At 37.6% G+C, this 12611-nt stretch overlaps 1 protein-coding gene across 5 annotated transcripts in view; it reads left to right on the top strand.

Annotated features, from left to right (window-relative positions):
- The window catches only part of atp8a1 (ATPase phospholipid transporting 8A1), a 113153-nt gene that overhangs the window by 50374 nt on the left and 50168 nt on the right, over positions 1–12611 (top strand). For 3 of the 5 annotated variants that reach the window (XM_066720600.1, XM_066720601.1, XM_066720604.1), the window contains 5 exons: positions 13–178; positions 3143–3270; positions 5902–5979; positions 6360–6448; positions 10489–10533. In XM_066720600.1, the coding sequence (XP_066576697.1) occupies positions 13–178; positions 3143–3270; positions 5902–5979; positions 6360–6448; positions 10489–10533 (506 nt within the window). The remainder of the gene's footprint in view (positions 1–12; positions 179–3142; positions 3271–5901; positions 5980–6359; positions 6449–10488; positions 10534–12611) is intronic. The other 2 variants (XM_066720603.1, XM_066720602.1) reach the window with 1 other exon arrangement.

Below are 12611 nucleotides of genomic sequence, written 5' to 3'. Positions count from 1 at the left end.
TCTGCTCCCCAGAATTCAACACGACCTCCCCTGAAGCTGTCCAACGTGGAAAGAATAACAAACATTCAAATCCTGGTTTTGTTTGGCTGCCTGCTCGCCATATCCCTCATCTGCTCCATCGGCCAAACAATCTGGAAGGGAAAACATGGAAACGCGGCCTGGTACATGGACTTAAACTGTAAGAGCAACCCATTAACCAGCAATAAACACACCATTTGTCTGTCTTTTGTGTACTGTTATTACGACACGCTTAAGTGATGACGGACCGGTTTTAATGGATCGAATTCTTAGCAGAGAAAAACACCATGGTGTACATAAGATTATGAACTGTTATTATACTGCCTAGTTATTTGTTTTTCTAACCTTTGTTTTTGATTTTTTTTTTTTTTTTTCTTCTTTGTTGTCGTTCATAACAGCTCCAGGTAACGCCCATTTTAAAGACTTGGCTATGTGTGAATGAACCCGTCACTAACGTCTAACTGCAGTTGAGACGTACAGTCCTCAAAAGGAGCTCCTTAGCTGGTGCCCCAAGTTATAGGTTCCCCACTATCCTATAGACCATCTTAGTGCTTGACCCACACAACATTTTCCCTTTCTTTTTAGTGATGTGTTAAACTTTTTGTGAATCCTACCATAACTGAGTAGCATGCTCAACCTGTTCTCATAAACAGAGCGAGAAAGCTGCTTTGTTATTATAGAACAACTGAACAGTATTTCGTATTAACAACAAAAAAGCTTCTTACTAATATAGAGATTATACAGCATTTAATTGTAGTATCAGTCTTCTGAAGTGCTATTGGAAGATGCTTTAAACACTTTTCCATGGGCAGGAGGTGAATTCAGATTTATCCTTCCATATAAATGTGGAGTTTAAGGGCAGGCACAGTGATATTTAACACATGTCGTCTGAGCACTGTTAAATCAATATTTACTCCTTATGCTGCAAAGTGATATAAAAAAGATTTGAAAAAAAAAAAGGTAATTGGAAGAAACAATTATGTTAGGACCAGACCAACATAAATTTGTATTCTTTCATTTGTTCTTTTAAAAATCTTGCTCTTACAATTTAACTGGTCTTTTAAAAATTACTTGTGGCAGATTCTGAAAGCATTTAGAAAAACGTTTAGAACATCACTAAAACTGTTAATGTATCCTAAGAAGACCTATAGTGGAGTGATTTTTAGTGCCAAATAGAAACGCTTGTTTTATGACCGATATTATTTCCCTCTTCGAAGCATAGACATTTAAGATTTCACAAAACATCTCAGAGAATTGGAAATTAACAAAAAATATTGACTAGGTTTTGAAGCATGTCTTCTGGGGGCCTCTTTCCTACTGTTCGAATTCCTTGAAGCTTAGACGAGGGTAAATTACAGTCATAAAGCAGGTGACTTCAGATCTTAAAGGGGGGAGATTCAGTCTTAACAACGTGTTCATTTATTTAAGATTTGAATAGGGCATTACAAGAAAAGTAATGTTAAGGAAAACAAAAACTCACCAAAATGATGATGATATTCTATATTCACTGCAAATAAAGCAACCACTGGTATCACACTTTCTGATATGTGTAGGTGGACTTGGCTGTAATACTGTCTTATGTGATATTCTTAAGGCTCAAAGTCGAACTTTTACTGTCCAAAAATAATAGGCAGAAGCACGTACAGAATGTTCTCGTTGAACATTCAGAGAGAAGAATACTGAAATTCTACAGACCTTACATAATTTATGGAGTTTTGCGTTTTAGGTTCTTGGTGCTGCCACATTGCTAGGTTGCGACTGGGCCCTAAATAACACAACCCTCTCTATTTCAAGGGAGATCCGAGTTCCCTTGACAGGAAAATGTACGTTGTAGATCTCACTCATTTGGCAGTAAATGTAAATAATACCTACAAAAGCAAGAATTTAATGAAGCGAAACTGGGTCTATTAGTCATTTAATATGTCCTAATGGGCACTTTAAGGACAAATACGAGAATAGCCCATGGCTAGAGTGTGCGCATATTTAAGACCAGCAATACTCAAGCCTAACTTTGAAAGTATAAAATAAATGTCTGTTCATCTATCACTTTACTCCGTGTTTGGTCAACATGACTGTTCTTTTGTTTGGGAATAAATCCACTCTAAATAGAAGAGATAATCTGCATTGCCAGTCTCGTTGAGAAGCAGGGCTTCGTTATTTTCCACCACTGATGTGAGTAGTGAGGATTAATATAACAATCAAACAGCAGAGGTACTGTAGACTGAATCTTCCTTTTGTCTTGAAAAATCCTTGCCAATGTTTGAAGCCTCCTTTGGTATGTTGTCATGCAGATAGCCGTGAAAATAAATAAATTTCTCTCAACTTTGAAATAGATCATTTTTGCCACCAAGCAGATCTCTGCCAAGTGTGCCTTGCAAGTATGTTGTGGATGAACAGAAATAGAGAGGTTATGCTTCTAAAATAAACCCCATGAGCTTACGTAAGATAACATTACCTGCCAATCAGGATCCCAGCTGGTTTAAATGTACCAAGTGTTTATTTTGAAAAATGTCGCTGTGTATATGATAAATAATTGACCCAAAGCATCATGGGAAACCGACCTTTGTAAAGATGTCGTTGCACTGCATTAATTTAACTGCATTGCCACAGTGTCTGGCTCTATTTGCCATACCTTAAAACACCAGATGGGTTTATTAGTAGTCTAACCCTTGTTCCAACACAACCACCGAATCCATTGTGAATTTTTAAATTAGTTTTTTAATGTAAGCTCATGTGGTTGACATCAGCTCTCTTAAGATGTAAACCTTGCAGGCTGGCAGGTGTGAAGGTAAAATACATCACTCATTGGTTTTCTATGTGTGATTTCTTTTCCGTGGGCTCTGGTTGAAGTGAGCTTTTTTCATAAGGAACTTTATTCACGGATGCTTTGTAGACTTCATGGTCTGAATCATGCGAGGGCTGCGACTACTGCCATGACTTAATCATCCTCGCTGGCCCGCTAGACCCCATCAGGGATTTGTATAGCAGCACAGTAACAGGAATGAATATCATTTTTGTAATGAATGTTATATAGCGGACAGGAAATTATATGGCTTTAGTTGTTTAGCGGAGGGGTTTTATTTCTCCATCACACTGATTTTCTCATCCCATATTTTATCCGCAGATGGTGGTGCCGCCAATTTTGGATTGAATTTTCTGACCTTCATCATTCTCTTCAATAACCTCATTCCCATCAGCTTGTTGGTTACCCTTGAGGTCATTAAATTTGTCCAGGCATACTTCATAAACTGGGTAAGTAGGGAAACATCATGTGAAATTGTTTGACTAGTTATTTCTGTGAAGATGATACAAGTGAAATACATTTAGATTTAACTGTGTTCAAGCAAATCTTTCTGTGACTCTCTTACAGAGGTTTGCTTTAGAGCCAGACCTGTTCATTACTTTCCTTTTAATATAAAAATATGCAAACAAGGGAACTAAGGGAAGAGAATAAAACTAATACTATTTAAGATGTTGTTTGCAGATGACCTTGAGACCATTAGGTCATTCATATTAACTTTGAATTCACTTTTAAAAATAAACAGATTCCAGAGTTTGTTTTTTGTTTTGTTTTTAATTGAGGAAATCAAAAGCACTTGCAATAGTCAGCCATTTAGGCCCACGATGCGAGTCGGCTCCTCGCAGTTTTGGCTAACATTCAGGTGCTCTCTTGGCCTGTGGAGAATTAGATTGGAAAACTCCTGTCAAGGCCAAAAGCCATCTGCTAATGGAACACAGCCCAGGTGACTAGAGCACTCTCCTGTCCGCATTAAAAACATCCCATGATACTGTTAAGAATACTCTTGAGCCATCTTTGTACCAAAGCTGCAGAATCACATTATTTGTTCTTTGGATATTGAACCCTACTGAGAAGCAAATCAATGCCAGAGCACTTTGGAAATTGCGCTGATGATGTTGGTGAAGTTGGTGAAAGACTTCAAAGTTTTCTTGTCTCGACATTTTGTGACTGCAGAAGGAAAAGGTTTTTTGTCCAGTAAATGGTGTAATAACAGCAAACCTGATTACTATGTCATAGTCACAACAGATCAATTGCCCTTGCAACTTAGGATCAGAAACCCAAATGCAAATATGTCAGAGACCGAGAGGAAATGTCCCTTTCTTGGTAAAGATTTGGCCATTTCTGTGGATATAAAAAGAATAATGAATTGACTGCCTTAGTAAGACTTGAAACTAACTTTCTGGTGAGAAGTACTCAAACCTGTCTCGTCTTGCAGGCTTTTCTTGCAACTTCGATCAGGGAATTCAGTTTTTAATAGATATTTGCTGTCTCCCAATGAACTAATCTGGATTTGACTCTGAATGGCAAACCCTTTGAAGTATATTTTTTATATCACTTCATTGAGAGAGCCAAACTGTTTCATGAAAAGTTTTTTAGTGCTGTTGGAAAACAAAAGATGTTTCCTGTCTGAGAGCTGGGAAATAGAGAACTCAATAGAGCTACAAGTGCTTTTGTGGTTAGTTGTTTGGGAATGGTTAAAATTGAATGTAAAGCAGTGCATGCTAAATGTCCTACTGAGAATTTGACTTCTTCTCAGAATCGTTTGTGCACATCTATTAATTACATAAGATGCCACGTTAAGGAACATGTCTTAATTTGTGATCGCGAATTAAATAGATGGCGCCTTATGTATAGACTCGAACCCCTCTTCACCGTGCATGACTTTAAATCATTTATGGTTTAGAAACAAATCCCCACATACCTCTCAGATATAGGAATTGTCAGGATGAGGCACATATTAGAGATCGAATTGTAGACTTTGTAGACAACCTGATTACAGAAAGGGACAGCTGTCTGCTCCTGAAGCCCTGTGAAGTGACTTCTTCTTTGGCAGCTCCAAAAATAGGAGACTTACAGTTAACTGCTTTCTGAAGAGAGACATGGTTATTCAGCTTCTCAAGCAGAAGACTACATTAAAGAAATCAACCCGTAGTTCACATGGTTTAAGATTAAATTCTCTTTTGTTGTTGATGGTAGTTTTTCCTCTGATGTAGTTTAGTTCTCTTATGGAAGTTGCTGGGAATGAAATGTCTAATGATTAATAGAGTACAGCACAGACGGGGGTCCCTTGAGCCGCCCTACCTTACATTTTATTGCTCACTTATTTAAAGGTTGAGAAAGTAGTCTGGGGCCTTTTAATATAGCTGAAACTATGCCACATTAACATTAACCTGAATATGTCAGGTTAAAATCCTTCGTTACATCCATAAAATAGTTTAGCCATCCATGTATAATAATTTGTAACCACTACATTGTAAAAAAATATACCTGTTTATCTGTGGAATGCTGTCCAAGTTTCTCTCTATGTATTTTTTCACTGTGACAAAATCTAATTGGCTTTAACAATGCCATATATAATACCTGTGAAAGCTTCTTATGCTGTAGCAGGAGTTCAATTAAGCAAACTGATCATTGCAGCCTTGTAGATAATAGTTTCCCTTGGAACAACGTGTGATATTTTTGATATTTTTTGATCATTTTATATTAGAATGTAGTTTTAGCCTCAGGATCTGTGTACTATTTAACTTGTCGGTTAAATTCCACATTAACCAAATGTATTAAAAAATAAGGTTTTCGGGTTTTCGGTGATGGGTGTAAATCAGTTACATGCAGTACTGAAATCCATTGTTGTGGTAATGTTAAAGTGCAACAGACATTTGTAAATGTCATGCTCGGTTTGAGAGTACAGGGCGAAAATGAGGTCTGGGAATTTAAGCAGCTGGCATCATCTCAGAGGGGACATGTATCGTGTAAGTGTGTTGTTAGCTATGTTGGTCATGGTTTACTTGAAAGCTGCATTTGTGCTATACAAAAAAAATGATCTGCACACTGTCAGATTATCTTACTGAACTCTGTACTTTCAGGACATGGACATGCATTACGAGGTGACGAACACCCCTGCTGTGGCGCGCACCTCCAATCTCAATGAAGAACTCGGCCAGGTAATTCAATGGCACATCTTCAATGAGCCTGAGAATGGGAATTTGTTTTTATGTCCACCACATCTTGTGTTTAAGTGAGTTCTGAAAGGTCTATCACAGAAGAACTATTACTGCACACAGACCAAGGCCATTCAAATCATTGTGTTGCTTGCAATAGTCATTTTGTGCACCTCAATTAATTCAGGTTTTTCTGCACCAAAGGGTTTGAATCATAACTTTTCCATTTTTATATCATCATAATGCTCTATTTACTTATTTATTTTAGGTTTAGTTCGTGTTGTGTGTATATACCACATTTTTCTACAGTGTCATGACTGCAAGTGTGTATACATATTCATCTTTTAGCACCGCAATAAACTCATATTGTGTTTACTGTTTAGGTGAAATACATCTTTTCAGACAAAACGGGAACCTTGACTTGCAATGTTATGCAATTTAAGAAGTGCACAGTCGCAGGAGTTGCCTATGGGTGAGTTTCATATTTCTTGCTTATTCTTTCATAAGTCTTTATTGGAGATGTATATTCAATGTAATGTGCAACACCATTGTTTCAAAGACATTCTTTAGAATTCTGAGTTTGTTTAGTGCTTGGTTAAGAATCGTTCATTTTCAGTTTTTGCTGTCTGAGTCAATTGCTACTCTGCACTTTGTAGGAGTGTTGTCAGGTGAGTGCTCAGCCATAACTGCTATTTTCTGTTATTCTTCCTTGTTTATAGCAGAGGCTCTGGATATTTAAAACATTGGTCAAATCAATCACAGGCACTACATCTTTCAGAGCTGGTGTCATGTAATGCATAGCTGCTGTTTTACAAGGCAAATAAATAATGCAGCACAGAAAGCTCTTAATATATCTGTGTGTATGCATAGATTTATTTATCTTAGTAAGGAAGCGCTAAAGCATCCATTGATTAATCCAGTTTTAACTCAAATCAAACCAAAGCCTGGTATGATGAACTGAGTGCCCAGAAAATCCACTCTGTGGTCATACATCATGAAGTGACACAGCTGTTTCTTATTGCAGGTGCAAATCATTGTGTTTTATGGTTTGGCTACTTCCACATTAAATATGAATAAATAGTCATGTGCCATATTTTCTATTAATACGTTCTAATAGAAATGTGTAATTTACTTTTGTTTTTCAATATTTACCTCCATCACAGTGTGTTTCAGCACATGTAGTTGCAGACATTCGCCTTAAAAGTCAGTTTATTAATTGGCATATGACGATGATTAAGTTTCTTGACTGAGGATATCTACTTAATCTCAACATCTAAAATTGAGATTTTAAGAATTGGCTTTGTAGGAAGTTGAGGAATAAAAGGGCCCGGCCAAGAGTCATCTGTTCCCTGCTTAACGCTCTGATGGCTGTGGATGAGCCCACAGCTGCTCTGTCCCGTATCTCCCCTTGGGAGCAGTCGCTGTTCTGCGGTGAAGTCTCAGCACTCGGTTTGTGTCCTCGGTTTGTTCATGTCTCACACCTGCATCCCCCTTCTCAAGTTTTGACCTGAAAAGTCCAAGCCTCTGACAATAATGAATGCCCCTTTTATTTCCCCCTACCTTAAAACTGTCTGCCTTAAATGAATTGATGAACTGAGGATAAGACACACAAATGGCTTTCATATATATATATTTTTTACTTTGTGTGGCTTAGACCAGTGCTTCCCAAACACCGGTCCATACCACGTTTCATCCTTCCTTTATCAGATTAATCTCAAATCCACGTGAAAAATACTTTAATATCACAAATAGCCAGGCCGCACTGTGAAAAGCTTTTTTTTTTTTTTGAATCACCGACTATGAAAACTGTGATTCACAAGAGTGGTGGCTCTTTTCCTGGCCTCTGGTGAAGCAACCCAGAGGAACTGGAAAGTACATTTGTTTTTCATTTTGGCCTGTGCTTTGATGCCCCCTTCACAAATATGTAATTAATGTTTATTAAATATATTGTGGCAGATGAGATTTGTGATTTTGTTGAATGTGATTGTTCAGTGTAATTGATAGACTGGAACCGGTTGACATTATTCCTGTCGGAGTAATAAGTCAATAAAGCAGGTGCTCACTTAGTATTTTGATAATATCACCCTATCGTTTGGCGCAGTTGCAATCACATCAATTGAAATTGTAGGTCTGGCATCAGGGAAAATGTGTGGTAGACGTCTTGAAAAGTTTAATGGCAAGTTTCACTGCTAAGTTCCTGCTTCTTTGTCCGAAACATTGATAACAGTCTGTCTAATAGCAGATTCATAGTTGTTAAAGGAAAGACCACTTTTACAACTGCCTTTTTTTAAGGGCTGTATTCATATGTACATTCCTGCTGACAATTAGTAATTCCTCGCTGTTGGAGGCTTAACGTTCTCTTGCTGGTGATGGCTATAATCCGTTTTAAGGGCCTATTCACCTCCAGCTGAATTAATTATTGGTTATCACTTGCGGCTTCTGTACATAAATCAAGTTTAATACCAACTTGTGTTTACTAAAGCTGCTAGAGCTAACACATCCAAATGGGATGTGCTTATTTTTAAGGCATTTGTATTTTGCTCCCTTGTGTGTTTATCTAGCTATAAGGATATAATGGGGAGATTGTTGGGGTGTTTGCTTGGCTTTTTATGACATTGTTTCTGTTTCGTGTTGGAATGAACATGCGTGTGAATTCTGGTGTGGCTAAGGATGGCCAGTATGATTGCACATGTTTCTCGGCAGCCCTTTGTTGCTCCCAGGTATTTGGGATCCCATTGGGATTCCATTTGGCATCATCTTCCTACGGTGATTGTTTCCAGCACTGTTACAGCAGCTAATATGTTTACAGGTCTCTAATGTGTCTTCTGCTTTTATCTGATGAGTCTATGAACTGTAGCTATTCCTACCTAAGACTTTATTTTTAGGTTTGTTTTTGAAGATACTAAACCTATTTCAAACATAAGAAATTATGAAATTACCACTGGTTCACTGCTAACAACAGAAATGTATCTGAATGTCATTATCCTTCAGTGTAACTTTCTTTTAACAATTTGCTGATTATATGGGCAGAAAAATGTTTTTTGAGAATTCACATGGTCTGACGTGACTGGCAGTGTTGTAAGAACTGTAGGTCTCCCATGTGCTGTGTGTGTGTTTTGTATGTTCATTGGTGTTGTATCATCTCATCCATCTACGATCATGGATGAATGTGATCTCGAGAAGAACCACAAGAACTGAACATTCACAGAGAGAACTAGTCCTATATATATATATATATATATATATATATACACATACACACATTTGATTTCTCTTTAATAAATAAAATGCTTTAATGGCTAAAGGTGTAATAAAATGATGAATGTGGTGTTGAATTAAATTGCATTTTGTTGAGAAAATGTGGTGCTGCAGGCATAACGATCCTGAGAATTTAGTACCAAGCAGATAAACTTACTGAAGGCAGGTGCTGTGTGCCAACAGAAATGCAGTCCACATTGCATCTTTCTGCTTCAGCTCTTAATTGGTATTGCCCTGAGTCTTGATTTTGAAGGACTTTTATTGGTTGAGTGAGGATTAACTTTTTTTTTTTTTTTCTGTGTAGATCTTGCATATCTGAGTTTGTAAACATTTAACGTAATCATGCTTTTGATTTGTGTGGATTTCTTAGTCTCATTTGGAGTGCAAGCACAACCACCGTACTTTGGGAAATTGTACTTCTGAAAAAATAGACCATTTTATTCTAGAATATTGTGCTCTATCTTGACTTTTCCATAATTAATTTTGACTGCCTAATATGTGATATGAAATGGTTAGTTTTCAATATCCCACTTCTATGGAGTGTATAGTAATAAGCATATTAACTGTACAAGATAAAGAAACTTCAAGACCCTTAACATTTTATTAAGTGTGCTTACACATTAATTTTGTTATTGCAGTCTTTACTGAATGTTCCCTGAGTCAGTGATAGTGGAATCTGTGCCTTTATGTTGGCCATTTCTCACAAATTGGAGTTACCTTCTGCAAAAACATTTTTGCAATTCCCTTCACATAGTACATGTTCTTATTCTGGGAAAGCATGTATATCTGGTCAATACATTTGATCTTATTCCTTGGACCCAAAGTAACTAAATCCTATATAACACACAACTGGTATCGTTAGGGTTGAATATTGTTGTGCATATGCAATAAGGTGGACTCCAGTAAAAAATGTCCTGTTGCATTTTCTTTTGATGAATCAGTTGGATACGCAGGATTTCTATAATACTGACTCCCAGCCTATTCACCCTCTCTATACGTGTGCTCCACCATTTTCTAAAGCTTCTCATTGTTTCCATACTGTGAGGCGTCTCCTTTGTGGCAGCATCGAAAGTCCTGGTGATAGATTGTTCCAGCTGTCTTTCGCTACGTAACCTGTAAGTGGGCTGGTGAAGCCCGAGTGGAGGTGTATATAACACAAACTAAGTATTTTACGTAGAAAGCAAAGTGTTCGTATACTGTTCTTTCTCGCTTTTGTTATACCCTTTCCCTCTCTCTTTTCTACACATTCTGAAGTCACCGTCCTGAACCTGAGGATTATAGTTATACAGAGGATGACTGGTAAGAGCCACTAGCTTCTCTTCAGCTTTGTCCTTTGTGTTCAGCATTATGGGGAATGAAATCCATTTAAAGAATGCCTTTTTGGTGTGGTTATTCACTTGGTGTGTACCTAATAACATAACTGTATTTGAGCTTCAAAGAACTAATGTGCTTATAACACAGCCATACTGCTTTTATGAGAGGCATGCAATTGATTCATATTTCAGTGAGCAAAATCAAAACATACCGACCCAAGATCGACCTTGGTAAAAGACATCATTCTGACATTGTAAGTGTAATTCTCAAACATCTGTCCTGTGAGTTATTTTTGAAGTTTTACATAAGCAGGAGCGGGCAACGCTCTTGACATATCTCTGTATCCAGTCCAACATGCTACTGCACATAGACGCATTAAAGTACAGCATGAAGTGTCTTATTGCTTTGCATGTGTGCTGAGAGATTGTTTATGATCACAGAATAACGAAACCATGAAATATCACGTCCATGAAGATGTGATACACGTGCTGAAATAACTGGTTCCACGCAGGCTGACTGAAACAGGAGAGAAAAGACGTTTATGACAGTGTGCACTCAAGGATCACTTTGACAATATAGCAATCTTTAAAAATAGGCAATTTCTCAAGTCCTGTCTCTGGAAATAGCCGTACTGCCAATGTAGAATAATGTAGACTAAATTTAATGTAGCCTGATGATCACTTCAAATTAATTGATTAATGGAGCCTCACTAGATGCATTCATGTGCATAGAAGGTGGTTGTATGATCAAAGGAACAAACCGTTAGCTTTAATGAAGTAACAATGCTTTTAATTTGATTTAAATATAAAGCCTTGAGCCATTCAATCCATTTCTTCAACTGTTAAAGTGCGTTGGTATAGTTGTAAATCTCACCCTGGTTCTTTGCAGCGATTTAATTTGAAACCCCCTTGTTGGCTAAGGAACTGCTCTGTATTTCTTGTCTCCTTTGGGCTGGGTGTACCAGCCGTGCGTATGTTCAAACCGCGTTTAAATATGAAATCCCAGTTTTTAATTTGAGAAATCTCGTACCCCTAATAATGAAGCCCACATAAAACCATCAGACACGTTAATCTTGTGCAGATAGAGAATATTCTTCTTTATTTTATTATCACCGTGTTTACAGAGCAGTAGCTTAAGGCCTTATAATAGGAAGTTACATTTTGGTTTTATTTGAAACAGAAATAAGCTATTATAGGTTCCCAAATGATGCTTAGACTTTTTCCCTGAATAGTGCTGATCGGAACAGCACTGTGTTGTGGCTTTATTTGTGCTGTTGAAGAGGGGAAAGGTTAGTACAGAGGTTAGATGTATAGTGCATATTGTGCCTCTGGTAGAGGTGCATACAGGTGGTGTGTACTAACTGAACCAGTGCCCTTCAGGCTCAACTTTATTACGGTAAAGAGAGCTGTGACTTAAAAGCGAATCGAGGCTTTACTATACATTTGTTTCCAGACAGTATTATGTGTACTAGTCAACAGCTGTCAATCATAACGGGAACAATGGGACAAGGGAGAAGATCACGTCAGAGAAACCTAGACTCCGACAAGGTCCTTGTCAAAGTGGTTGACGTCACTCTGACTTAGAACACTATTTACTTTCTTGCTTGTTCCGTCTTGCTGTAGACTATACATTCTCCAGATTTGTCATCGGTCCCATTAAGGATATTTATCCTATCAAGCTCTTGCAGACTAATATTGAGGTGTGCTGCTGTTGCTCAGACATCAGGGCTCCCATCCAATTACTTTATTTTATAGAAGTATTTGCAGAAACCTTAATTTCTGTCAGCATTACAATATCAAAACTTTAGAAAATGCAAAATATTCCCAATATTGATTTTTATTTGTATGCCATATTGAACACCCTGTAGAAATCCCATGTTGTTCAGTACAGATGTACAGCTTTCAACAGATACTGTACAAGTCCTTTCTTTGTCAGGTGTCATGTTGGTCAGCAGGTAATCAATAACCGGCAGACTAGAGCAGCTTATGGCTGTTAAATCTTGTTTCACCAAGATCACTTTGGAAGTAAAACCCCTGCGTTTCAGAGGATCAAGCAAGGGACTG

Source organism: Amia ocellicauda, chromosome 13 (genome assembly GCF_036373705.1).
Source record: "Amia ocellicauda isolate fAmiCal2 chromosome 13, fAmiCal2.hap1, whole genome shotgun sequence".
In the NCBI taxonomy this organism is placed as follows: Eukaryota; Metazoa; Chordata; class Actinopteri; order Amiiformes; family Amiidae; genus Amia; species Amia ocellicauda.
The sequence above is the reverse complement of the archived record's forward strand: the minus strand, read 5'-3'. Positions and strand labels throughout refer to the sequence as shown.